General features: G+C 43.8%; 1 protein-coding gene across 1 annotated transcript; it reads left to right on the top strand.

The window, feature by feature from the left end:
• The first annotated feature begins 7,220 nt into the window (after nucleotides 1–7,220).
• On the top strand, nucleotides 7,221–26,913 carry rab38b (RAB38b, member of RAS oncogene family). Its single transcript, XM_056285120.1, has 3 exons — nucleotides 7,221–7,625; nucleotides 14,447–14,724; nucleotides 26,132–26,913. Exons 1-3 carry the CDS (start codon nucleotides 7,397–7,399, stop codon nucleotides 26,285–26,287), a joined length of 663 nt encoding a protein of 220 aa, XP_056141095.1. The 5' UTR covers nucleotides 7,221–7,396; the 3' UTR covers nucleotides 26,288–26,913.
• Nucleotides 26,914–27,792: the final 879 nt, after the last annotated feature.

The following is a 27,792-nucleotide window of genomic DNA, read 5'->3' as shown; positions in this document are numbered from 1 at the left end:
TGTACACGGGGCCAATCAGGTTGTACACAGTTTGTACACGGGGCCAATCAGGTTGTACACAGTTTGTACACAGGGCCAATCAGGTTGTACACAGGGCCAATCAGGTTGTACACAGTTTGTACACAGGGCCAATTGGGTTGTACACAGTTTGTACACAGGGCCAATCAGGTTGTACACAGGGCCAATCAGGTTGTACACAGGTTGTACGAGGGGCCAGTCAGGTTGGAACGGTGCCAGGGTGCCAGGGTGTCGGTCCTGTCAGGTACGATAAGCTCTGATTGTGTAAAGTCCGTGTTGTTCAGAACGGTGGTGACGTACTGAGGCCACAGCAGATTTACACTACAGGTCCCAAACTCTCAGCCTTTTACATAGTTTTTTGGAGGGCATATTTTGTAGATTGTTTAATGAAGTTATTATGGTTATGTTATTAACACCCAAATGCTACTGGGTTACTGTAAGTGGTAGATGTTCCACATATACATTTATTTCATACAAGGATGAAGTGTAATGTCAGGAACATTTTTATGAATGATTGTGTGTGTGTGTGTGTGTGTGTGTGTTTTGGGATATATAGGTAGACAGTAATATTTCATACCATCATGTGTTCATAGTGAGCAGCTCATAATGAACACATGGGACCAGGGTGTGTTTATCATTTGGCCTTTTTAGCCGTTTTTATCCGTCCCACTTTACTATTTATTTCTATATGTTCACACAGGCAGGAATGTAGGCTGTTCACATGTGCAATATTTGTACCGGGTTTGAGTACTGAGATCCAGACCAGATGATTTCCATGTTTGCATGCAAGTCGGTGTCGATGCAAATTTTCCAGTTTCGACTTACAACAAGAAGTCGTTCATATAAAATGCAAAACAGAAATCTGTCTCTCTCTCTCTCTTTTTTCATGTACCGCTCACAGTCAGGGCAATTCTGCATCACGCGGGAGAGATTCAATGTACAACTCAGTTTCCATTTCCAACAGGGGACATCTGGTTTGGGCTGGTTTTCTAACTGGAGTTTCTTTTGCTGGCAAAATCTAAAAAAAAAAACACAATTTTACCATCAAAACCATTATTATACTGCAACCAAAAGGGGTTAAGGTCAAGGTTAACACAAACAAATGTGTCTTATTTATATTTATCTTATTTTAAAAGAAAAACTCTTAAAATTATGTTGATATATATATATATTTTTTCTTTTAGAAGTTGGCGTTCATTTTCCCTTAGCCGGCTGGATGGTGTGCAGTGTTAATTGTCTCGGTTCCTAAAAGTTGACGTTACTTAAGGACCTTTTTCTAAATAAGGGGATAAATGTGTCAAATCACGGTGCGACAGTTAATAACCCCCCCACTGGAAACAGGGTTTCTGGGGCAGTCATTATTAAATAAGCTGTGATGTTATTTCCTACTCTATAAATTGTGGACCAAAATTACGCAGTGAAATTAATATCCAGAAGACTAATATCCAGAAGGTGGTGGGTGAAATGTATTTATAGTTCTCGGTGTAATAGCTGTGAATCAGCCCGGAGGACAGAGGTGAGGACATGAGGGGATTCTGTCCCCCAGACCAGCCTCTACTGCAGCATGTTAGCCATGGATAGGATATGAAAGACACTTTATTTGATATTGTCTCTTCTTATTTTACTCTAGATCCCCCCCTCCCCTTTTCTCCCAATTATACTTGGCCAGTTACCCCACTCTTCTGAGCTGTCCTGGTCTCTGCTCCACCCATCCGGGGAGGGCTGCAAATGTGGAGTGCCCAGCCGCTTCTTTTCACCTGACAGTGAGGAGTTTCACCAGGGGGACGTAGCATGTGGAAGGATCACGCTATTCCCCCCAGTTCACCCCCACCCCACCCACGAGCAGGCGCCCCAACCGACGGAAGGAGGCGCTAGTGCAGCGACCAGGACCCATGCTCACATCCAGCTTCCCACCTGCAGAGACGTGTCTGTAGGGACGCCCGGCCAAGCCGGAGGTAACACGGGGATTCGAACCACCGATCCCCGTGTTGGTAGGCAACGGAATAGACGGCCACGCCACCCGGACGCCTATTGATATTGTATTCTTACAATAGAATTTGTTTTCTGCATCTAACCCATCCTATTGTATAGGAGCAGTGGGCCGCTGCAGCGCCCGGGGACCAACTCCAGTTCTTCCTTCCATTGCCTTGCTCAGGGGCACAGGCAGGAGGATTACCCCTAACATGCATGTCTTTTTTCTGGGGGGAGGAAACCGGAACACCCGGAGGGAACCCATGTGGACACGGGGAGAACGTGCAAACTCCACACAGAAAGGACCCTGGAACGGCCTGGGGTTCGAACCCAGAACCTTCTTGCTGTGAGGCAACAGCGCTAAACACTGGGCCACCGTGCCGCCTGATGATCTTACACCTTATCTTTCAGCAATGACTGATGTTCACATGAGGGTTCACGCAGTCATGATAGAGGTCTGAGTGATCTCACATTATTTTGATGCTACTTGTGAGGGAACGGATGTCATTGAGACGGTGAGGTCTCCGATCGGTTTGTTAGCCTCACAGAATAGCATGCAAGCAATTGTTTCTTGTCCATCCACTCCTTTGGTCTGCTTTTAAAATCGGTGTAGCCGCATCAGTGTGCACTGTCAGGAGGTTTCCTGCTCCAAACTGGGTGGTTTCTCTCATTATTACAGCATGCTTGTGAACTCTACAGAAGGGAATAGAGGCACGAAGTCAAACGTGACCATAGCTGTGTGGGCTATGTTACGGCATGGCCTGCCAAATTCCGTGAGCTGTCTGCAGAGGCGACGTGCAGCTCATTTTTCACAGTATTGCATTTTCTCTGTGAATATTGTTCTCCGAGCTGTGTGTTTACTCGTGGCGTGAGGTACGGCCACGCTTCTGGCATGCACGCCGGGGACCCGTGGGGGAGACCGGGGCATCTCGTCACACTTTTCACCGTCTTTTTATCTATCTTGGGATCGATACGTCCATTGCACACCAAATGAAAGAACAAAGTCTCAGGCATATATTTAGTATTCACTTTATTTTCATATCTTATTTCAGTACAGAGTGATAGGCATTTAAATAGCGAGTGTGTACATGTGACACGTTGCCCCATCAGTAGGTAAGTTGTCACGCTATGTGGGGGTAAGACGTCACACTGGATTTTGCAACAAACAAAACAAGAGCCAATTCATTGTTGGGTTATTTTTTTTACTTCAAATTCAAAATTAAATTCAGCTACAGAAAAAAAAAGACTCGACTAATCATTGAACTTGAATCAGTCCTGGAACGTGGCCGTTAAATCAGTCCCAACCACAACAACCGGAAAATCATTTCAAACAAACTTTCAGATAAAACGTGTCAAGCACTCAAACAAATCTCAAAGCAGGTCTCAAACCTCACTGGTCAGACTCATCGTCAGAACTGCAGTTCTGGCACTCATAAATCACCTTGCCAGGGGTGCACTGGTCACGAGCCCACTGTTTGCATGTCGTGCACTGGACCCAAGTCTCTCTTGGACGGCTGTTCGCCAATGGCTCCACACAGACAAGGCACAGGCGCTCATCTTCATCTGATGATCTGGAGTCTTTCTTTTCATACCTGCCTTCTTCGGTGTTTTAGATTTGGTTCCCCCGCATTTCTTTTGGAATATGTTGTTTATACCTTGTGCCTGCCTATCAGCCGCAAGTGCCTCCTTCACTGGTGTGTCAGTGAGAATAGCAGTTGTTTTTGGTTTTGGTTTTTTGGTTGACGGGCTAGTTTTCTTGGACCAGCTTTTGGGTATGGCCAAATGTCCTCTGGAGTGGATTGGTGGGTGGAGCTGGCATGACTAGGCAAGGGTGAGGTGGTGCTAATGGGCAGGACTGGGTTAGCGCTAGGGCCTGGCAAGACTGGGTTGGTGCTGGGGCCTGGCAAGACTGGGTTGGTGCTAGGGCCTGGAAGGGCTGGGTCCTGAGAGGGGCGATCTGAGACATAGGGTGGTGCAAACTCTGTCTCCATGAACACATCGCTGTTGTAAGGTTGAATCCCTGCCACTCGAAAGCCGGCCTGAATATTCAGTGGGGTTGCAATTGCCACAATCCCAGGGATGTCATAGATTGCGATTGTTTTCCCTGGGTTGTTCCTTATCCAGGAATCAGACACTGAGTTTATGTGCCTCTTCAGGGGCCTATAAACTGTTCTGTCCAAAGGTTGCAGCCTACGTGAGCAGTGGGGTGGGAAGGAGAGCATAATTACGCCATTTTCTTTGGCAAAATTTAGTCCATCACTGGAACGATAGGAGCTGTGGTTGTCCAGAAGGAGTAAGTGTGGCTTTTCCTGTGCACACTTGGCATGTTCAACAAAATGATTGAGGAAATCCACAAAGTGTGTTTCCTTCATCCAGCCAGAGGGGGTTGCTCCTCCTTTGCTGCCAGGTGGGCCATTGTTGAGGAAGTGATCACGAAAGTTCACCTGGGGGACTGAAGTAGGGGGGAATATTGTTCCCTGTTGCTGAGACTGCACATACTAGCATCACTAGGGTACCCCTATCACCAGACGTCAGTGACCCTACCTGTTTAAACCCGTGCCTGGCCACCAATCGGTGTGGTTTCTGCACAGTCGTCACACCAGTTTCATCCTTCTTCCAGATGTCCCCTGGCCCCAGTGAATGTCGGCCTAACACCGTCTCCAAAGAAAGCCTTGACATTCTCCTTGCTAAAGGCACTTGCCCAGGCAAGGCTAGTTGCCTCTGGCTTTCTGAGAGAGAGTGTAGGGTGCCGCTTTAAGAAGCGTGTAAACCACTCGCTGCTGGCTTTTTCTTTTTCAGCCCAGGCTGGTGGAGACTGCAGCTCCCGTGCCAGTGCAAATTCGTACGCTAGCTTTCTCACCTCAGTTGGTGACAAACCAAAATAGATGTCAGCTGATCTCATGAGGTACTGCTCAAGCTGCAGCTCCAAGTCTGGGCATGAAAACCTGCCGTGGAGATTTATACCCAACCACCGTAGCTGGGATGGCTGTCTGACTTTCTATTTCAGCTGCGGTGAATGTCTTACAGCATCGAACCAGCGTACGGTAGTTTATGTTATAATCCTTCGCTGTACTCCTGATTGATTGATTTGCCAAATTCATCTGCCTCACTGCCCTTAGCATCATGTCAGGTGGTGTGCTGTATTCTTACAATGACTTGTATTGATACAATAGAATTTGTTTTCTGCACCTAACCCATCCTATTGTATACTAGGAGCCCTTAGCATCATGTCAGGTGGTGTGCTGTATTCTTACAATGACTTGTATTGATACAATAGAATGTGTTTTCTGCACCTAACCCATCCTATTGTATACTAGGAGCCCTTAGCGTCATGTCAGGTGGTGTGCTGTATTCTTACAATGACTTGTACTGTTACAGTAGAATTTGTTTTCTGCACCTAACCCATCCTATTGTATACTAGGAGCCCTTAGCGTCATGTCAGGTGGTGTGCTGCTATTTTCTGTTTTTCTTTTATATTCCTGACCATCTCTTCTCCCTTCTTTCCTTTCATTTCTTTCTTTCTTTAAAAACACATTCTCAGAATTCAAAATGACATATGATAGAGGTTGACAAGCAGACTCTCCGTGTCCATGTATACTTGGCAACTTGTCTCAGTGATTTTTGGGTAAGTTGTGACAACTTACCCAAAAATCACTGAGACAAGTTGCCACAGACTACCATGTTTGCTCTATTTTAAAGTTAGTGTAACCGGTTATTTTCTTGCCTGGTGCGGGATTCTATACGAGGTGTACTGCACCACAAGGCGACATCACTAACCGCTCGGCTAAAGGGTCAGACCCGTTAGCTAGGGGCTAACGTGTCTTATTAGTAGTTTACAGTCGTCACCCTCTCCCGGAAGCGCGCCCTCGCGCTTTGTTATTCCCGCGCTCCGAAGAGACTTCTGAGGATCTGCACACTTCCGGATCCCACCGCTGCCACCAATGTAAGCGGTTATTTTCTTGCCCGGTGCGGGATTCGATACGAGGTGTACTGCACCACAAGGCGACATCACTAACCGCTCGGCTAAAGGGTCAGACCCGTCGGGTCTTATTAGTAGTTTACATTAGCTTAAAGCAGGACATTAGCGAAAGTATAACAAGACACTTTATTCTCTCCTCTATCACGTGCTAATGTATAATTGTGAAGATTTCTAACTCGAAGATTATTACAAAAAGAAAAGTCAAGTTCAATTTTTTTTACTTTACAATGTGAAAAATGGTCGCCTCACTTAACAGCGTGCGTTGCTTTTCCCAAGCAGGATATGACGTCACATTAAGTAGACGGCACCAAACTAGTATTCGACTTTTATGTAGCGTCCTCTGATGGTGAACATTTTAACGACGTGACAACTTACACATGTGACAAGAAGCCCCCGGTCTCCTATACGTCCCTGCCCGCGGGGTGTCAAGCCAAATTTTGTATCACCAACAGAATATGTTTCCCGTGTTTCCGGTTTTAATTTATTGATTTATTTTGCTATTTTTACATGATCTGCATAGTTTTAAAAACAAAGTAGCATAATGAAAGCAGGCGAACTGGAGGAACAAAGTAGCTTTCAATATGTCACTATGTTTGTAAAGCCGTCTGGCTCATCTAGAAATAATAATAATAATAATAATAATAATAATAGTAATAGTAAATCAAACTTATATAGCGCTTTTCTAACACTCAAAGTCGCTTTACAATAAATAGTGAAAGAAATCAATCATTGCTATGATAATAATAATAATAATAAACAATAAAAATTATTATTATTATTATTATTTATATAGCACTTTTCTAAAACAATGCCACGAAGTGCTGCACAAGAAATAAATAAATAAAACCGGACAAGGCAAAAACGAAAGTAAGGTCAAACAAGTAAGAGTAAAAATAAAAACAGTATAAATGGAAAAACAAATATCAAATATTTGCAGAAGCTTTCATTAAAAGGAAAGTGTCAAGACGAGATTTAGAAGAAGCTGGAGACTTCTGAGTTCTTAACGTGAACTGGCAACGTGTTGATCAACGCTCGCGTGACGTGAGTGCACGCGCGTTCCCGTGACGCCACGGGGCGGACGTGATATATGTTAGCCTGGGGAAACAGAATTTGGCACCACAGGGGACGAGAGCGAGGGAGGGAGATAGAGTACACGTATGTCATGCCAAAAAAAGCACAAATTGAATTGAGAGAGAGAGAGAGAGAGAGAGAGAGAGAGAGAGAGAGAGAGAGAGAGAGAGAGAGAGAGAGAGAGAGAGAGAGAGAGAGGGAGGGAGGTCAGCAGGGATCAGAGAGAGAACCGCGCCCCTGGCGGATCGAAAACCAAGTGTCCTTCGCCGCACACCACCAGCTCTGCAGACGCCCCGTCCTCTAGAGAGCAGACCGTCTTCCCGGCGCGTCTGAGCTCGCCCTCGGCCGTAAAACAGGATGACCAACCACCATCCGCCCTCCGGCGGTCTGCGGAGTCCCGGGAAAGAGCACCTGTACAAGGTGCTGGTTATCGGGGACCTCGGGGTCGGGAAGACCTCCGTCATTCGGCGGTACGTCCACCAGTCCTACTCCGCCAATTACCGCGCCACCATCGGCGTGGATTTCGCCCTGAAGGTGCTCAACTGGGACTCTGAGACGGTTCGCCTTCAGCTGTGGGACATCGCAGGTGGGACGATACGTTTAATTACATCCACGGTGTCCGCACAGGTCTGCACAAGTCCAACATGGACTTCAGGTTTGGTTTGGTTTTGAGTTGTGTTGAATTCGTGCTGATTTCCTTTATACACTGCAAGCAAGTCGGGCTAATTAACTGGTCACATTGTAAGGCGCTGTAATTGTCCTCAGAAGTCCTCTGCAGGACTCAGCGGATCCACAGCTTTGATTTGAAACACAGCAGAGAAGAGGCAGAGAGTCCCGTAATGCGCTGCTTCTCTGGCAGAATGCACAACATTTAATTCCCCCCCCCCTCTCTCTCATTTACACTGGCAGAACGAGTCACACAAGCGCACACTTGCATATAGACGGATAACGCACTCGCGATGCTGACAAACACAAGCTCTGAATTGTTTCCTTCGGGATGACCAGCGCACTCATTCAGGCAAGGTATGTCCTGCGTCATGTGAGACAGCCCATGTGAAGATTTAAATGGCAGTCACAGGAGTGCCCTTATCAACAAAACAATAAACGCACACGCACGATACCGTGTACTTGATTCACTGACCTAAGCTTTGCTTTCTGCAAGTCTATATAGTTCTGTGTGTGTATATATATATATATATATGTCCACAGGATGTTGCAATGAAACCTTTGATGTAGAAAAAGAGCTCAACAATTGGTGGGATATGTATATATATATATACATATATATATATATATATATATATCCCATAATATTTAAATGTACGTCATTTCTACAGTGCCCTGGCCCCTAAGTGCTTTTCAAAACAAGGCCCAGTCCCTTAATCCATTGGTTGTAGTGTCTTCTACCCCTCCATTGGTTGCTGTGCATCATAAGTGCCTACCCCATTGGTTGTTATAGTTTAAATGTTTCCTCATCTGATTCGTTGCTGTCCAACCGAAATTAGAGGCGTGGACTGGACAACGTAAACTGTATGTTTATTTGCTGAACCACATTAGCAGCCGATGAGTGCTAGACGCACGAAAAAAGGCCTGTACTGCAATGTATTTGTAAGATTCGACTTAGAGACGAGAGAGACATTGGTTGTAACGAACTCTTTACTTAGAACTTAGCAAATTTAGGATACTCAGCCATCAGGCTACATCTGCGTTTCTTCCAGTTCGGCTCATACTTAACATTACTTCCTGGTCTCGTCTCGCGAGAGCCCCCCATCAAAGACTAACCAGCGAGCATGCGCATTAACATAAGTCCCAATACATTACACCCCTTTCCCCCAGTCAACAAAATCCGCCAAGTGGCGTGGAGGGTGCCGGTCTCTTGCCGGACGCTGTAGAGGGGTAGTGGACACAGGAATGGACACAGGACCAGAGGGATCTTCAACAGACCAGCTGGTCTCTGGTCGTGGTGTTCCCGACGAGGTAGACTCGAGCGGCCCATCTTCAGGTGACTGCTCACCAGGAACAATGGATTCTCCAGCGACCACATCCGTGCGTGCGGTCGCTCTACCACGCAGCTGATCCACGTGGCGTCGATGCATTTGCCCATCAGGAGTCTGCACTCTATATGAAACTGGGCCTGTAGGATCGGCTATCACACCAGGGACCCATTTGGGTCCCCCAGTGTAGCTCCTCATGTACACAGTGTCCTGTGGCCTAAAACATCTGTTTGGGCCTTGCAGCTTTTCTGCACTCACTTCCTGCTTGAGGTGCATCTCATTTTCATAGTCGGGGTGAAGGCGATCAAAGGCCGTGGTAAGACGCCGGTTCATGAGAAGCTCGGCAGGGCTCTTTCCTGTTGCTGAATTGGGAGTCACATGCTGTGACAGCAGAAACCTAGCCAGGCGTGTCTGCCAGTCACCGATAGTGATCCTAGATAGGGCCTCCTTGGTTGTCTGGACCATACATTCTGCTTGGCCATTTGAACGAGGATGGTAAGGGGCCGTAGTCACTGCTCTGATGCCATTCCGTCTGGCAAACTCTTTGAATTCTTCCGATGTGAAGGCTGCACCATTGTCAGAAACAATGACATCTGGTAACCCGTGAGTTGCAAAGAGGAGCCTCAGTGTGCTGATCGCTGCAGAGGAGGACATTGAACTCACCATGGCAACCTCTAACCACTTGGAGTGTGAGTCCACAATTATGAGAAATGTCTTCCCCTTAACTTGTAGTTCTGCTTGTGACCATTGTCTAAGCACACTACTGTCCTTGTGCAGTAAAGGCGGCTGGTCAGGCCACAAGGTGTCGTAACTGCCCTCACTGATCAAGGAGCATGCGGCTCCAGAGTCCACCTTCATTACATGTGTTTTGTTATTCAGGATCACAGTGGCTTGATATGGCTTTTTTACGTGAGCATACAGCTGCCTGCCCATGGTGTAAATCTCCTATTCCTCTCCTTGTTGCCTAACAGTGTGTGTGTGTTGTTCGGCTTGAGGAACTGCGTCAGAAGAATCCGCTGATGCAACATCCCTGCTCTTTTTAAAACAAACACAAGAAATGTGCCCCCTTTTTTTGCAATAGTGGCGTACAGCAGAGGCAAATTTGCAATGTTGTTGGTTGTGTGTGCCTCCACCACGAAAACATGGCTTTGCACCACCTTCTGCTACTGTTTGTCTCACTTTCAAAACGGTTTGACTTTGTGCAGTTTGATGAACTTCTGCTGGCTGTGGTGGTCCCAGCTGGTTTGGTTGTAGTATTCGCGCATTTAACGTGGCTGTTTCCGCTGCAAGGGCTTTCTCCTCTGCCGCTTTGAACGTGAGTTCCTTTTCAGCCAGCAGGTGGCGCTGCAGCGCTTCATCTAGCACCCCCGCAGGCAATTCTGTCACGCGGCGTGGCTTCCAGTTGGTCACCAAAAGCGCAATGCGCTGAGAGTTTACGGAGTTCGGCAGTGTAGCTGGGGATTCCTTGGCCTTGCTTTTGTTTGCAATTGTGAAACTGAAAACGCTGAACAATTTGTGATGGAGGAGGACTGCAGTGGCGCTTCAAGGCCGATACTAAGTTTTCATAGGTGACGGCCGGAGGAAGGACGGGAGCGACCACCGAACGTAGTGTAGAACAGTGTTTCTCAACCCAGTCCTCAAGGACCCCCTATCCTGCAGATTTTCATTGTAACCCTGCATAGGTAGCCCTGCTTGTACTTACTCGACCAATCATCTCGCAGCACTTAATTATGCAATTCATTGCTGATTGGTTGAATCACTACAAACAGGTACCTATTCAGGGTTGCAAAGAAAATATGCGGGATAGGGGTTCCTTGAGGACTGGGTTGAGAAACACTGGGAATACGTTGCAGCCCCACAGACGCTAAGCAAAATAGCGCGTTTCTTCTCCTCCCCATCTACTCCATTTGCCAGGAAAAAACATTCCAGTCTCTCAACATACTCCTCAATGGCAGTGCCGCCGGGGCCTTCATCAAACTCTCCTATGCGACCCAGCGTGGTCATGGTGATGTCGTTAGGCTACTCACAGATTCCTCGAAGCTGCAGTAGAATATCGGAGGTTGCTGATTTCCATCAATCAACTGTTCAGAACTGTTGGAGTTTGGATCCGCTTCGTCGCCAGTGTAGGATTCGACTTAGAGACGAGAGAGACATTGGTTGTGACGAACTCTTTACTTAGAACTTAGCAAATTTAGGATACTCGGCCATCAGGCTACATCCGCGTTCCTTCCGGTTCGGCTCATACGTGACATTACTTCCTGGTCTCGTCTCGCGAGAGCCCCCCCATCAAAGACTAACCAGAGAGCATGCGCATTAACATAAGTCCCAATACATTACAGTATTAAAACTTTTTTCCTGTATCTGTACAGATACAGGAAAAATATATTTAAAAAACATATATACACACTTCCGCTTCCGGTCTGGGAAGACCGCTGCGCGAATCCGTGTTCGCAGCGGCGTTACCCAGTGCCGGTGTCGGAAGATGGCGGCGCGAATTCACATTTGTGGCGGCCTCACCCAGTAGCGTCCGTCCATTCAGTGTCTTTATCCACGTCTGCGTCGAAATGGGGAAAAAAACAACAACAACAAAAAAACATCTGCGTCTAAGTTTTGTCTCCGTTTAACGGCTGGGAGAGTGGGGCAGGCTAAGCTAACTGCTAGCCCATAGACCGGCAGTTCCGATAACCATGGCGACGGCCTCACCTGGCGTTGACTGGTGTTTCTGATGTGGTCGTGAGTATAATATATATATATATACATTTTTTTTATTATTTTTTAAAATTTATTTATTTATTTTGTCCTTAGGCAGTCCATCGAAACGATGGCGACTGTGATGCAGTTGAAGCTCGGCGAGCACGCCTGTGGCCCGTCAGGCCCGCGTTAGAGCAACAATATCGTCCACATTTGCCACAGACGAATGTGGTTTGAGTTGGTCTGTTACGTCTTGCATGGTGGGCCTTATCATAGGCTTCTACTTATCCATGACCGTTAGACTACCCCCCCTCCCCTCCGCGCTTCAGCATACTTACTCCCTCACGCCATCCCGCTCCTGACACCCGTTCATCCATTATCCAAACCGCTTATCCTGCCCTCAGGGTCGCGGGGATGCTGGATCCTATGCCTATGCCTGCCAGCCCATGCAGACCGGAAGTTCCGACAGTCACCCCGGGTGGGTTTTTTTTTCTGTTTTTGTTTTAGTTTGGATATGTGGTAGTTTGGCAACATGTGTTCTTGTAGTTCTTGTAGTTTTGGGATGTGTGTTTTAGACTTTGTGTTGCACGGCTGTGGGGCTGGAGGAAACAATGTTTCGTTTCATTTCATGTGCAAAAGTGCGTGAAATGAAAGGACAAATAAAGTGTTGCTGATTCTGATTCTGGCCGTAATTATATTTTGAGGATACAATCGACTGGTGAACTTAACTCTGTTAAGTTTACTTTCAATTGTATTTATCTCTGTTCTCCGCCCTGTAAATCCAAGACAGTCATGAGACGTCTCATACGTACTCATAAAGTATGTTTAATGAGTGACAGTGTGAGTGAGGGCTGTAGTCCCTGCCTGCCTGCCAGCCTGGCTGCGTGCCTGCCTGTCTGTCTGTCTGTCTGAGACACACAGCTGGACATGTCCTCTGTGCACCTCATGGCAGCCTCGACTTTCCTGCACATGTTCCAGGGAAGTTCTTGCCTGAGGCTCTGTGACACTTCCCATTCCTGTTACCCACAAGCCAAACAGCAGCTTTTACATCTGACGCTGATACCAAACAAATGTATGGCTGTGTGTATTGTATGTGTGTACTGTATGACTGGGCTTTCAAATTCCCCACAGATATTTACTTATCTGCTCTGTTGAAAGACAAACTTTTCCAAGCAAACAGGACACACACACACACACTTTGGTCCAGTGGGGGCTTACACAATAGAATACCTATGTGAGTTTTAGGGTAGCAGCTCTTCTAACCTGCCTGACCTTATTTTAACTCCTTGAGCAAGGATATGCATGGGTCAGTCGTGCAAATGTACAGACGGACACGTGCATGTGCACACACACTGTAGTGCTGCAGGTATATTAACCCTCTCACGCCCTGTATGAACCCTCCCTTTAGGTTTATTTTCACTGCAGCCTATAGGCACAACACAAGCTGGCATTTGTCAGGCTAAGTAGGCTTATTTTCAACACAAGTGGCTGCATTGACTGTCTAGGTAAGTGCAACGTGACAGTAAAACCATGAGAATGTGCTGTTTCATAGGAATGTGGGGCCCTGATAACTGAAATCTTTGTAGAATACCAGCTGATGCAAGAATGCAGCCAAAAAAAAAAAAGAAAAAAAAAAGAATCAGGCACTTGTCAATCTGATCCCTGCCAACAAGCTACGTTACCATAGACACGAATTGAGATCACTGTTTGTCTGTTTGTGTGTTTATTTATTTATGTTTGGGGGGGGGGGTTCCCCCTTTTCTCCCCAGTTGTACCCGTCCAATTACCCCACTCTTCCGAGCCGTCCCGATCGCTGCTCCACTCCTTCTGCTGATCCGGGAAGGGCTGCAGACTACCACGTGCCTCCTCTGATACATGTGGAGTCGCCAGCCGCTTCTTTTCCCCTGACAGCGAGAGCGAGCAGTTTCGCCAGGGGGACATAGCACGTGACAGGATCACGCTATTCCCCCCCCAGTTCTCCCTACCCCACGAACAGGTACCCCGACCGACCAGAGGAAGCGCTAGTGCAGTGGCCAGGACACATACCCACATCCGGCTTCCCGCCCGCAGACACGGCCAATCGGCTCTGTGCATATCTGTAGTCTACTGACTTCTGGTTTCTACTGCAGCGGTCATACCAGTTTCCTGTTTGTTGCCGTGTGCTATTGACAATGGCATATTTTTCGCAATGCCTGCAAGATTTACCATGGATAAATGTCAACGACGTGCACAGAATTGTCGACAAGCTTTCACCTGCACCTACCAGCAAACGGGTGAAAGTCAAATTGTACATATCAAGTTAGGTCCACAATTAGGATGAGTCCGGATGGATGGACCCTCATAATTCTGTGCATGTCGTTGACATTTATCCACAGTAAATCTTGCAGGCATCGCGGAAAATATGCCATCGTCAATAGCGCGCACCAACAAACAGGAAACTGGTATGAACGCTGCAATAGAAACCGGAAGTCAGTGGACTACAGTTAACACACAGGGTCGATTGTATCTGTAGGGACGCCCGGCCAAGCCGGAGGTAACACGGGGATTCGAAACGGCAATCCCATGTTGGTAGGCAACGGAATAGACCGCTACGCTACCCGGATGTCCTGTTTATGAGTGTTTATGATGTACTTCTGTGTGTTTTGAATGTGCTTATTTATTTATTTATTTGTGTTTGTGTGTGTGTGCATGTGTGTCAATTCTGTGTGTCCTTTAATCACAGGTCAGGAACGTTTTGGTAACATGACACGAGTGTACTACCGTGAAGCCATGGGAGCCTTCATCGTGTTCGACGTCACACGGCCCACCACTTTTGAGGCAGTCATCAAGTGGAAGGAGGACCTGGACTCCAAGCTGATACTGTCTAACGGGCAGAGCATTGCCACCGTGCTGCTGGCCAACAAATGTGACCATGGAAAGGAATTTACCAACAGCGTCATCAAAATGGACCAGTTCTGCAAAGACCACGGCTTTGTTGGGTGGTTTGAGACCTCCGCAAAGGTGAGACCTGCATTTGAGCAGACCAACCCTATATATCACCAAATTATCGTAAAACCAGCATAGACACACTTAGTTCATGCTACTATTTTCAAAATCTGTTTCTGTTGAAGCTGGGATCTGGGCATTACTGTTGTTATGACCAAGAGAGGTCTGGCTTTCAAATGAGTGGACCAGAGTCAAGGAAGTCTTTGCCAGCATGGTAATTAGGGCTTTTCTGCAGCTCAGGTCACTTCAGCCAGTGAAAAACATCCTCACTCAGTAAACTGGAATTGCATATCCTCGTGGAAAGAGGGTTTCTGAGATAAGCTTAAAGGGAAGGTCATAACCAGGGTTAGATGTGAAAAGTTGTGAGTAAGATGGTAAAGTTGATTTTCATGACTTCTTCATTAACAGATTAATATGTAGTATGTAGAGTCTCATCCACACTTTGATAGAGAAAACAATTTGATGTACTACCATTTTCTCATAGTATCATTTGCTTAACAGATTTCAATTCTCGTGGATATCCATAAATCCATACGTTTTACAAACTGTGCCTTTATTTATACATCTTCTGTAGACCCTAATGTGGTCAGACAGCCATAGTGCTCTGCCCTCCTCATGACATGAAGGCTCAACATTCCTGAAGGTGAAAGGTTACGTGGTACAGGTTTGGCCAAAACTAAGAGAGCCCGTAAGTCCCGGTTAGATTGCGCAAACAGATGTATTGGTCTCCGTTTGGCACGAAATGCAAAAGCTTTTAATAATCCCTCACATTAGTTAGCCCTGAACATACCAAGGCACACACAGCATTTCTCACACCGAGGTGCCAACATACCAGTCGTATACACAACAACTTGTGCAACACAGTATTTGCACAGACATACAGCTTGCCACCGAGATGGAGGGACATCTTCTGATCAAGCGTAGAGATTATTTCCTTCAAGCAGCAAGTATTAACACAACACATCAAACTTTTCATTTTGATGATTTTTCCATTTGAGTAATAGATCCCCAAACGGGGGAACATTGAACGGGTTGGGTTTTACACTCTGTCATAACCAGTGTGTGTTGAGAAATATTCACAATAAAATTATATGTTTTGATTTACAGCATATTTCCAAACTGAGTTACAGAGTGCTTCATGGAGAACAAGCACTATCGATCAACAAGACAAATTTGCCGCTCACTTTCGATACGATACACAAAGATCCAGAAGGTCGTCAAGTGGTGATCACTGGTTTCCTGTACGGCGAACACACAAGGATGTATACTATGCTCATATATTATCAGATGTATCAGGCTCAGTATCTCTATCTCAATACTGGTTGGTGACTATAATTGTGCTTGGAACCCAATCATGGATCAGAGACCTTTGACCTTCAAGCTATCCAAAAAAACCCAAAAACAAACAAGCAATCCAAAATATATGTAATTTACTTTTGTCTTGATGCATGCTAAATAATCCAGGTAAGAATTTAATTTATATGGCACTAGGAGGAGTCTGCATCCAAATGAAATAGATTTTATATTCTATCCTTCACACCATAATTCGTTTTCTTGAATTGAACATTTCCTAAGCTTACAGTTCGTCTTGGATGGATTAAAATCACATGATATTGGTTTCGTCAACTTTTTGGCTCACACACCAATAAGCTTTGTAATGTCTCCACCATACAAAAACCAATCAAACAGAAGATGGAGACTAAATCCCTTTCTTCTCAACTAGAGTTTTTGGATTTTATTAAGAATCAGTGGGACATATACATAGAAATAAATGACAAACCTGACATTTCACCCTCCGTTCTATGGGTAGCAGGCGAGGCCTTTTTGAGAGGTGCCTCATAACATTTACCTCTGCAAAAAGAAAACTCTCGCTGTTCAATCAGACCTGGAGAATAAATTGCAGAACTTGGAAAAGGAACATAAAAGAACGTCCTCCAAAAGGTTATTTAAAGAAAACCAAGTTACTAAAGCTATCTTATATCAACTACTCGCAGAGAAAGCAGAATCATCTATTTTTGATGCTAAGCACAAGCTGTATGAGCATGGAAATAAGCCAGGCCATCTTTTGGCCAGACTTGCGAACAATAGGACTGAGTTCAGTGGGGTATTTTCATCAAAAGACAAGTCAGGTAAAATTCATTTAATTACAAAGGATATAAACAACATTAAGAAAGAATACTATATATCCCTCTACAGTTCGGAGTATGGTGACACGTCTGATACTATACAGGACCTTATGAAGCAAATATCACTTCTTAAACTATTAGAGGAAAACCAAGCTTCTCTTTATGCAGATATCACAAAATAATAGCTTTTGGAGGTTTTCCAAACTCTAAAAACAGGAAAAGCTCCTGGACTGGACAGCTATGGGTCAGAACTATAAAAAATGTGGCAATATATTTATTGACTCTATGCTACTACTACTACTACTACTACTACTACTACTACTACTTTTGGCTGTCCCCATTAGGGGTCGCCACAGTGGATCATCCATTTCCATGTCTTCCTGTCCTCTGTATCTTCCTCTGTTACACCAGCCACCTGAATGTCCTCTCTCACCACATCTGTAAACCTCCTCTTTGGCCTTCCTCTTTTCCTCTTCCCTGGCAGCTCCTTTATCAGTATTATTGACTCTCTGCTACAGATGTATAAAGACAGGGACACAGGGACACATGGACAACTTCCTGATACTCTCTGTCAAAGTCATATTGCTTTAATTCTTAAAAAGAACAAGCCATCAGATGAATTTTTATCTTATAGACTTGTATCCCTGATCAACATAGATAGCAAGCTTCTGTTTAAACTATTAGCTAGAAGACTTGAGAAATTTCTCCCAGGTCACATTTAGAACGATCAAACTGGTTTTGTGTTGCAGAGGCGGTCATTCACCAATGTCAGGTGCATTTTTGGCATAATTAGAATCAGAATTAGAATCAGAATCATGTTTATTGGCCATGTAGGTTTGCACTACATGGAATTTGACTACGGTTTCATGGGTCTCTCAGTGTACTTACCATAGAATAACAACACTACAACACAACAATCTTCAGATATATATATACACAGGATTGACCTATACAGGCAAAATAAGAGGCGATAAGGTGCAATGGTGCAGAGAATATATCAGAGATGCTGAAATAAGTGTTAGCAGGTTACTTACGTACATGCCTGAGGTAGTTGGACATGACAGGGCATATCAGTATACGTACAATTTACAGTACCGTATATACAAAATGGTTGGATTTATTAACAGTGTTAAGCGTTCATTTGAATGACAGCCCATGGCAAGAAACTGTTTTTATCTCTGGTTGTTTTGGGATACTGTGCTCTGTATAACCTGCCAGAGGGGAGGAGTCTGGAGGTGTATAAATCCTGCATGGAGGGCAGGTCTGTCCCTGTCCTGTTTAGTGGCTGAACCAAATCAGACATTGATGGATGTGCAGAGGACAGATTTGATTATTGCAGTGTAGAACTGACTCAACAGTTCCTGAGGCAGGTTATATCATACATCTTCTGCTGGGCCTTTTTGATGCTTGCGTCTATGTTGGATGCCCACCTTAGGCCCTGGGAGATTGTGGAACTAAGAAATCTGTAGATTTTCACTGTAGACACCGTGCTGTTGAGTACGGTGCGGGGGGACAGTGTTGGGGGGCTCCTCCTGAAGTCCACTGTTATCTCCACAGTTTTGAGTCTATTCAGATCCAGGTTGTCAACCTCCCATCTATATGCAGATTCATCACCATCCTGGATATGCCCAATGATGGTTGTGTCATCCGCAAACTTCAGGAGTTTAACAGATGGGTCACCTGAAGTGCAGTCATTTGTGTAGAGGGATAAGAGTAGAGGGGAGAGCACACATCCCTGGGGGGCGCAAGTGCTGATTGTCCGGGTGCTGGATGTGATTTTTCCCAGCCTCACCAGCTGCATCCTGTCTGTCAGGAGGGTTTTAATCCACAGGCAGATGGGGACTGATACACTGAGCTGGGTGAGTTTGGAGGGGAGGATATCCGGGAAGATTCGTTTTGAATGCTGAGCTGAAGTCCACAAAAAGGACCCATGCGTATGTCCCTGGGGAGTCAAGGTGTTGGAAGATGTAGTGCAATCCCATGTTGACTTCATTATCCACTGACCTGCTTACTCAGTAGTCAAACTGCAGGGGGTCGAGCAGGGGGCCTGTGATTTCCTTCAGGTGGGCCAACACCAGTCTCTTGAAGGCTTTCATGAGCATAGACATTAGGGCAATGTGCCTGTAGACATTTAATCCTGTGATATGGGATTTTGTGGGGACTAAAATGATAGTGGAGCTCTTGAAGTAGGAGGGGACTCACACAGCTCCAGTGATCTGTTGAAGATCAGTATGAAAATGGGGGCCAGCTGGTCAGCACAGACATCTAGTATTGTCGACAATCACAACGTAGAGCATTAGCCATATCTCTTGATGCTGAGAAGGCATTTGACAGTGTGGAATGGACCTATCTATTTAAAACTCTGGGATAGTTTGGGCTGAGAGAAACCCTCATAAAATGGATACAGGCCCCTTACCACTTTCCTCAGGCATTGGTTATATCAAATGGAGTAAGCTCACCATATTTTAATCTTAGTAGGGGTACCCAGAGGGGATGCCCTCTGTCCCTGCTACTTGTCGCCCTAGCTTTGGAATCATTGGCAGAAGCCATAAGAACACATATGGGAAATAAGGGTATAAAAATAGGAAATTTTACCCATTCTATAGCATTATATGCAGATGATATTCTATTATTTCTTTCTGAGCCCGAAATGTCAGTACCCTCCCTCATGAGTTTAATCAAAACTTTCAGTTCATTTTCTGGTTATAAAGTAAAATTAAACTAGTCTGAGGCCAGTACGCTCTTAGGTAATTTTTAAGCCATTGCCTTTCGGATTTTCCTTTTACGTGGGCACAAACTATTTTGCTACCTGAGGTTAAAATTCCAGTGAACTTAATCTGCTTTATAGAATGAAATTTTCACCTACATTAAGAATGATACAAGCAGACCTTGAGCCTCTTTCACTAATATGTAGATATTTTCTGCTATGATATTTTACTCTATGTCTGGGTATTAATAAAGTTTATCTATCTATCTATCTGTCTATCTGTCTGTCTGTCTGTCTGTCTGTCTGTCTGTCTGTCTGTCTACTTTGTGCACAAGTGAAATATAATTACTGTCGGATTCATGACACGTGCACTGGCCAGTTTTGTTCTTACCACTGTGCATATGTTAGTGAATCAGAATCATTCTAAATTGACAGGCACGTAACTACTATTGGTCATCAGTACTGCCACGCTCCCATTTCTCTATATAAGGGAATACGTTTGACTAGAGGTGTATCATAGAGAGAGCAGTGAAATCGTTGGAAGAAGAGAAGCATGGCCCCAAAAGACAAAAAGAAAAATAATTTCACCCACAGTTTCCGTTATCTCGTAATTGCCATTTTTTACTGCAAAAATCTGTTGAAGTCCTACATATTTAAATTTCCGTGGTCATAATGTCCAGTGAAAACAATTCCCTATAAGCACAATTTGAATTGTATTAAAATGGGATAAAATTAAATTTCTAATAATGCACATTGGACGTTGTGGAGAGACACTTGGCACCTTTGATTTGAAGTCAGCAGCTGCATGCTTCACTGCTACGAAAAAGCGTAAGAAGTAAAATTATATGAGCCAGCAATGCGTTATGGTTATTTTTTCATTTGTTTTCAAAGAGTTTTTATTCTATTTTATTTTATCTGAGTCTGACAAAAGGCCTATAGTAAACGGAAATTATTTGATTTCAAGTCAGCACCAGCACTCTATAATTAAAATGTTATGAGCCAGATGGGCATGTATTTCTTTGTTAAATAGTTTTTATTGTGTTTTATTTATCTGAGAATATGTAAGCATAAAGACAAAGGAAATTCTTTGTGTTTACGTGTTGCCCCAATGAACGTAGGCTAGCGTGATATTTATTTATTTGTTTTTAAAATGAAGTTATGCACGTGAGTCTATTGACGGGACTTATTTTATTTGGAATAAAGTAGCCTACATTTCAATAAAAAATATTATAAATCTGCATGCCCTGATATTGTCATTCTTTATATAGCCTGCCTATCAATTGTTTTTAAGCTCAATAAACATAGATAACATTTGACTGGAATTTCTCCCATTTGTCCGGGACATTGAAATCTTCCAGGACACATGGACCAGCATATTTTTTTTTTCCCAACGTGAACCATGATTTCACCAGTAACGAAATTGAAACCATGGTGTCGCAGTAGAAGCCACAAAAGGCACAATTTTCTGTGGCGTTCCTCTGGAGTGACAGTGGCTCAAAAATTAGGCTTATATACCACTTTTCTGAAATAGTTGTACAAAGTGCTTTACGGGGAAATAAATCCAGGCAAGGCAAAAACAAGAATAAAAACAGTACAAATAAATAAAAACAAATATCAAACATTTGTAAAAGCTTTCACAAAGAGAAAAGTTTTAAGGTGAGATGTCAAAGAAACTAGTAGAGAGTTTGTTGTCTTAGTTCAATAGGAAAAGAATTACATAGTGTGGGGGCTTCACAGCAAAAGCCCTATCACCCTTGGTGACAAACCGTGACCTGGTGATAACCAGCAGGGCTCCATCTGCGGATCTTAATGGTTGAGAGGGCATGTACCAGGTCAAGACATTGGAAATATATGTAGGAGCGAGACCGTTTAAGGCCTTAAAAGTGAGCAATAACATTTCAAAATCAATTGGAAATCTAACAGGGAGGCAAGCACAGGAGTGATATGGTCATGCCTCTTTGTCCCGGTAATGAGCCAAGCAGTGGCATTTTGTACCAACTGCAGATGGTGGATTCCTGAGGAAAGTGCAATAACCAAGCCGAGAATAGATAAAAGCGTGTATGACTGACTTCTTGTAGATCAGCAATTGATAAAAGTGACCTAATGTTAGAGATTCCCTTGAGCCGGAGAAAGCATGAATGAACAACATGTTTGATTTGATTATCAAATCTGAGGTTAGCATCGAATCTCACCGCAAGATTGCTAGTAGCCTGCTTTAGACTATTTGACAGACCAACAAGATTAGTACCAAAAGGGCTAAATTCAGCAACTCCACCAGGATTTGTTTACATATGCAAAACTTGGTCTTTAGGCATAGGAGGCGGCCTTGTGCTGATCTATCACAATAGTATAAAACTAACGCTGCTCTCTCCACCTGATCAATTTTCATTTGACCTGCTGGCTGTTAAGCTCTATGGACCTACACCCATCAATATTGCTGCTCGGTACAGGCCACCTAAGGCACTGAATATTTTCATCACTGAACTCTCAACAGTTTTAACCACGCTTAGTGCAATGTCTCGGACTCGGAATATAATCCTATTGGGGGATTTAAATGTTTATTTTGATAACACTGAAAATATGTTCACTAAAGATTTTAAAGCAATGTTAGATTGCTTTGATCTAACACAATATGTCAACTTTACAACCCACACCAAGGGTTATATCCTTGACTTAGTTTGCTGTTCCGGCATCGCACCATATAACATCACCTCTGCTGAACTACCCATCTCTGACCATAAAGCTGTGTTATTCAACGCCAACCTGCTGCTCAGTAAATCAAGGGTGAATTGTACCATATCATCCTGCAATATTAGCTGTGTTAATCCAGATGATCTCAGCAGTTTAATTACCTCGCACCCCATTCCTGCTCCCACCTCCTCACTCCCTGATCTTATGGTCAACTACCATGGTATTTTATCTTCTGCACTTGATACTTTAGCCCCCACTGAAAACACAGGTCCTGATGGATAACAGAACTTGCTCAAAGAGTTCACAGGTCAGGTCTCCCCCCGTTCCTATCCTCCATCTCATAATTCTTCAGGACCATTCCTTCTGACCCTGTGACACTCAAGTTGGCTTCCCACACGTTCCTCTGCTATCAACTAATCAGTTAACAATTGGCCCTTATCAGTTTATGCGGAAAAGGCACTTTCAGCACCACCTTTGACCTGCTACACATGCCCCAGGCATCCATTCAAGCAATGTAAACATAATATAACTGATCTGTGGTCAAAGATTAAAAGTAAGCAAACATTCATATATGAATTGCCGTCACAATGCACTCTCTCCTGAAGGCATGGGCTGCAATATCTTCCAGTAAGGCTAGATATGCCATCTTAACACTTGCTTGAAGGTGAATCAGAATATTTTATATATCTGGCATGCCTTTTAATTGGCTACGGAATAACTAGTTGCACATTGGCTACATATGCACAAATTCATGGCACTAGAAATTAGTGGGAGTAGCCGATCATTGTAAACCAAGTCAATAAAAACAATAACCACCAATACTGTTACATTTCAATATGGAAATCCTCATATACTCCATTGTAAGCTAGACCTGGAGACATTCCATTTTTAAAGTTGAATTTTAGTTATGACAATAGTTGATGAGGATGAAAAGACATCAATTTGATGGCAATTAAATAAATTTGGCCAATGCATTAGTAAATTAACGGTTTTAAATATTGTAGTCTAGTAAAACCTTTTTAATGAATGTGGTTTTAATATGCTATGCATTTAGTTAAAAGGTGTGTGTTCACATTTTCTAAGACAGCAAGGCCTTCATCATTTGTGTGTATGTATGATCTGAGGCAGTTCTAAATATGTTTGCAGAATAAGAACAAATTCAGGTAAGAAAATACTGAATCCCGAAACTGTGCTTAAAATGTTCATATGAATGGTTTAATCACAGATTTGTGCATATGCACTGTTTGTGAATAAGGCCCATTGAGAGGTGGCTGGAGGGTTAATTAAAATGAATGTTCTCCCCAGATTCTTATACCCCCTCAAATGCTCCCCTTTTAACCCCCCCCTAAAAAAAACCAAAAAAACTGCCAATTAGATAAATAAATTTCTGTCTAAGTTCATTTGCCGTGATTAAAAAAGCAAGGCATAAAGTTCAAAAACTACAATTAACACTTAATCAAGGCGGCTTGTCTCTGGCGACTCATACTTATTATAACTGGGCATCGCATGTACGTACAATTGCTGAGTGGTTATTGCATAGATCCTAATGTCTTTAAGCATGCTTAATAATCCAGGTAAGAAAATTACAGAAAGTTGCATCAGTTCATCTGGACACAACGTTTGTTGAGATGAGGAAACGTTTCTTTCAATAAACGTTGTGTCCAGATGAACTGATTCAACGTTCTGTGATCATAGATCCTAATGTTTCCTGGTTCAGTGTAGACTATTGGTGATCTTCACCACAATCACTCATTAGCATTCTACTAGGTCATCCATCAAATCCATCCATCCATTATCTGAACCTCTTATCCTTCTCCATAGAAGAAAAAAAAACCTTAGGAATTAAGGGTAATCCCATTTTGCAGAACACATTCAAGGTCTGGTATGTTGTAAATACATTTCTTAAGAGAACTTCTCCTCCTTTACACCCTCTGTTAAAAACAAAGTATTTCCTCCTGGGCTTGACAACGGGATCTTCCGATTATGGTTTAACAAAGGGACTAGATGTGTGCCAGATCTATTCCATAACAACATCCTATTATCATTTCAACAAGTACAATGCCCATTTAACATACTTTCTAATCACATGTTTGCATATTTACAAGCCAGGCATGTTATGTCATCCAAAACGAAGTTTGGGAGAAGGGCTTGGGAAGTGACACAGGTATGAATTCCTGGACAAAAGCTTTACTAGATGCTCGCAAACGTTTTACATTCAACAGAATTCAAGAAATGCAATACAAAATTGTGCACCGTGTACACAGAGCCCCTGTAAGTCTTAATAAAACAAACCCCTCTCCTTTGTCAGCCCTATGCTGCAAACCTGAAATGGGTAAAGAGAGACAGTCGTTTATTATGGTTCTGTCTTTTAATTACTATTTTCTGACAAAACATCAGAAATGAACTGCCGAGTATATTTAAGTTTAATATTAAGTTAGACTCTTGGGTTTTCCTTTTTGGTATACGAGGGACTCTGTATACACTGAGTTCCACTCAACTTACCCTACTGTCCATTGTTTGTAAGTGTATTTTAACTAAATGGATAAAAGAACTACGGCCTACAACCGATCAATGGTACTGTGACATTTTCAAGATTATCCCTCTAGAAAAACTTCGTGCCAGGCTGATGGAAGAAGTCAGTGTACGTCATAATATATGGGATCCCTTCCTAAGGTCTCTTCCCTCACAACTTTTGGGCATTTTGAACAGGAGCACACTTAACATCTATCTTCACTCCTTTCAAAGAAAAAGTATTTTTAATCATTCGTACCTCTCCTGTTTGAAGAAAAAATAAACTGCAAAAGAAAATGTTGGCGATATGTCACTTTAATACTCCCTCATAAACCTGCAAACCATTGCCATTACACGTTTAAGAGGTTTAAGGATATGTAACTGCTGAAGTACTCAATCTAGTTTCATATAAAACTATTTTACCTTTTTTCTTTTTATTGCTCTCTTTTTTTCTTCTTTGCTGTTTTAGTATTGTTTATGCCTAAACCGCATGACTTTCATTCTGTGAACTACTGATGGATTATATCTAATACTCAACATGAACTTTGTGAACAATTATGAAAAACGGTATTATAACAGTGCACTAGAAGAACCCCGCTACAATGTAGCGGTTTGGTTCTCCACCCGTCTAAATCTCCCTCCTCTTCATCCTGCCAGCTAACCGCCTTCCCCCTGCCTCTAAACCCCCCCCCCCACTCCAACTCCCTCCCCCAAATGCTCAGAATCATCTGAAATGCCGAGAAAAGTGGTTTTTAGCCATTTTTAGAAAATGCATATTTTGCATAATTATGCACAATTATTATAATTTTCTGCTATTTTTCTGGTCCTCTCTGGAACAATACCTACCACCTCCAAAAAAAAAGGAGGATCATAAGTGCATTTGTGCAAAATGCATATTTTGTATAATGCCAAAACATTTGTAAGTCCCAGAATTTTTTTTTTTATATAGGTGAAAAAATGAAAGATGCTCAGAATCATCTGAAATGCCTAGAAAAGTGGTTTTTAGCCATTTTTAGAAAAATGCATATTTTGCATATTTATGCATAATTAATTATGCATAATTTTAATGTTCTGCTATTTTTTATAGGTGCCCCGGATCATCCCCAATAACCTCCAAAAAGAATCAAGGCCCCATGTGCTTTAGTTTGGCCGTTTATAGACTCACACAGACACACACCAGACACACATTGTGAAAATACAGGAGTAGATTGTTGTGTGTCTTCTGTTTGTCCTGTCCTGTTAGGTGACTTGTATATTTGCATTGACAGTGATAAAAAAAAATTAATAATCAATAAGAGAAAAAGGGAGTGAAATAAATAATTTGGGGATCATGTAAAAACAAATGACACAACCATGCCAACCCAGAGTATATATCTCTTCCCCTCAGGATAACATCAACATCAACGAGGCGGCCAACTTCCTGGTCAAACACATCATGGCCACCGAGAACGACATTCTGAAGTCGGTGGTGCCAGACACCATCTCCCCTCAGCTGGACTCCAACAAGGCCCTGATGAGCTGCTCTGGTTGTTTCAAGGCCTAGTGGGGAAGAGCACCTGGGAGGCCTGGACAGGACAGGACGGCGCGGAGAGAGAAAGACGGACATACACACTGCGTGGACCTCCGAGCGAGTCTAAACGGAGAGCGGCGTAGGACTTTGGTATGAAAGGTTGCAGAGCAGAGACCTACAAATGACACAAAGTCTGCAAAGCGCTGCCTGGATTGTGGCTCGAATATCAAATGTCTTAAAAAAAAAAGCAAAAAAAAACAAAAACATGCCCATCTCTTATCCGTATGTTCTTATTTTATCCGTTGCAAGCAAATCAGAAAGTAACGCCATTGTTCTTCGACAGCGTGACGCTCAGCCTCGGTCCAGACTAGACGGCAGTTCAGCTATACCTCCATCCTCATACACAATAACGCATCTGAAGGGTAGTCAGGGAGAGAGAGCGGCGGACCGTCTGTCTGATGTCTTGTCCTAGCAAGTGCCAAAGAGAGTTTTGTTGGGTACTTTTAACGGACTAATCCCAAGTTTGCTGTTATCTTGTGTGAATGTTGCACATCATTCTTTTATATTTTTTATAGATATTTATACCTTGTCTATAATACAGCTCAGAGACATTTGAAAGACAGACTAATATTTAACCAAATGAGCATATAGGAGGCACCGCGGGGACTTGTGGCATCAGCAGCCCCCTCCACCATAATGCAGCTTAGTGTCTCTTGGCCTGTCTGAGGGGCCCGCTTTATGCTTGGAGGCCCCATGAGCATGTGGAGATTACACTAGAAATGCGAAGCGATGGTTTTGCCAGTCACAAGCTTGCTTCTCTCACCGTTTGGCTACGATGTGGATGTTTCCATGTTTGATTTCCTGTGAAGAAAAATGTTTGTCTAGTCAAGTACTGCATATCGTACTGTAACCTATCAAAGATCTTTCTATGTTAGCTTTTTCCAAATTAACTTCATTTACTACTACTTCTTTTCTTTTTTTTTTTTGCTGACACCGCTACACAATACGCACACCCCAACAAAAACATGAACTCTGGATGTCGTTTAACATGTGCAGTGGATATAAAAAGTCTACACCCCTGCTAAAATGGCAGGTTTTTGTGATGTCCATCCATCCATCCATTATCTCAACCGCTTATCCCGATTGAGGTCACGGGATGCTGGAGCCTATCCCAGCAGTCATTGGGCGCCAGGCGAGGAGACACCCTGGACAGGCTGCCAGACCATCACAGGGCCCCCCCCACACACACACACACACACACACACACACACACACACACACACACCGAGGAACAATGTAGTACAGCCGATTCACCTGACCTACATGTCTTTGGACTGTGGGAGGAAACCGGAGCACCCGGAGGAAACCCACTCAGACACGGGGAGAACATGCAAACTCCACACAGAGGACGACCCGGGACGACCCCCCCAAGGTCGGACTACCCCGGGGCTCGAACCCAGGACCTTCTTGCTGTGAGGCGACCTTGCCAACCACTGCGCCACCATTTACCTGTGGTAAATGGTAAAAATCCTATTTTG

The sequence above is a fragment of the Lampris incognitus genome, chromosome 8, assembly GCF_029633865.1.
Source record: "Lampris incognitus isolate fLamInc1 chromosome 8, fLamInc1.hap2, whole genome shotgun sequence".
Lineage (NCBI taxonomy): Eukaryota > Metazoa > Chordata > Actinopteri > Lampriformes > Lampridae > Lampris > Lampris incognitus.
The sequence above is the reverse complement of the archived record's forward strand: the minus strand, read 5'-3'. Positions and strand labels throughout refer to the sequence as shown.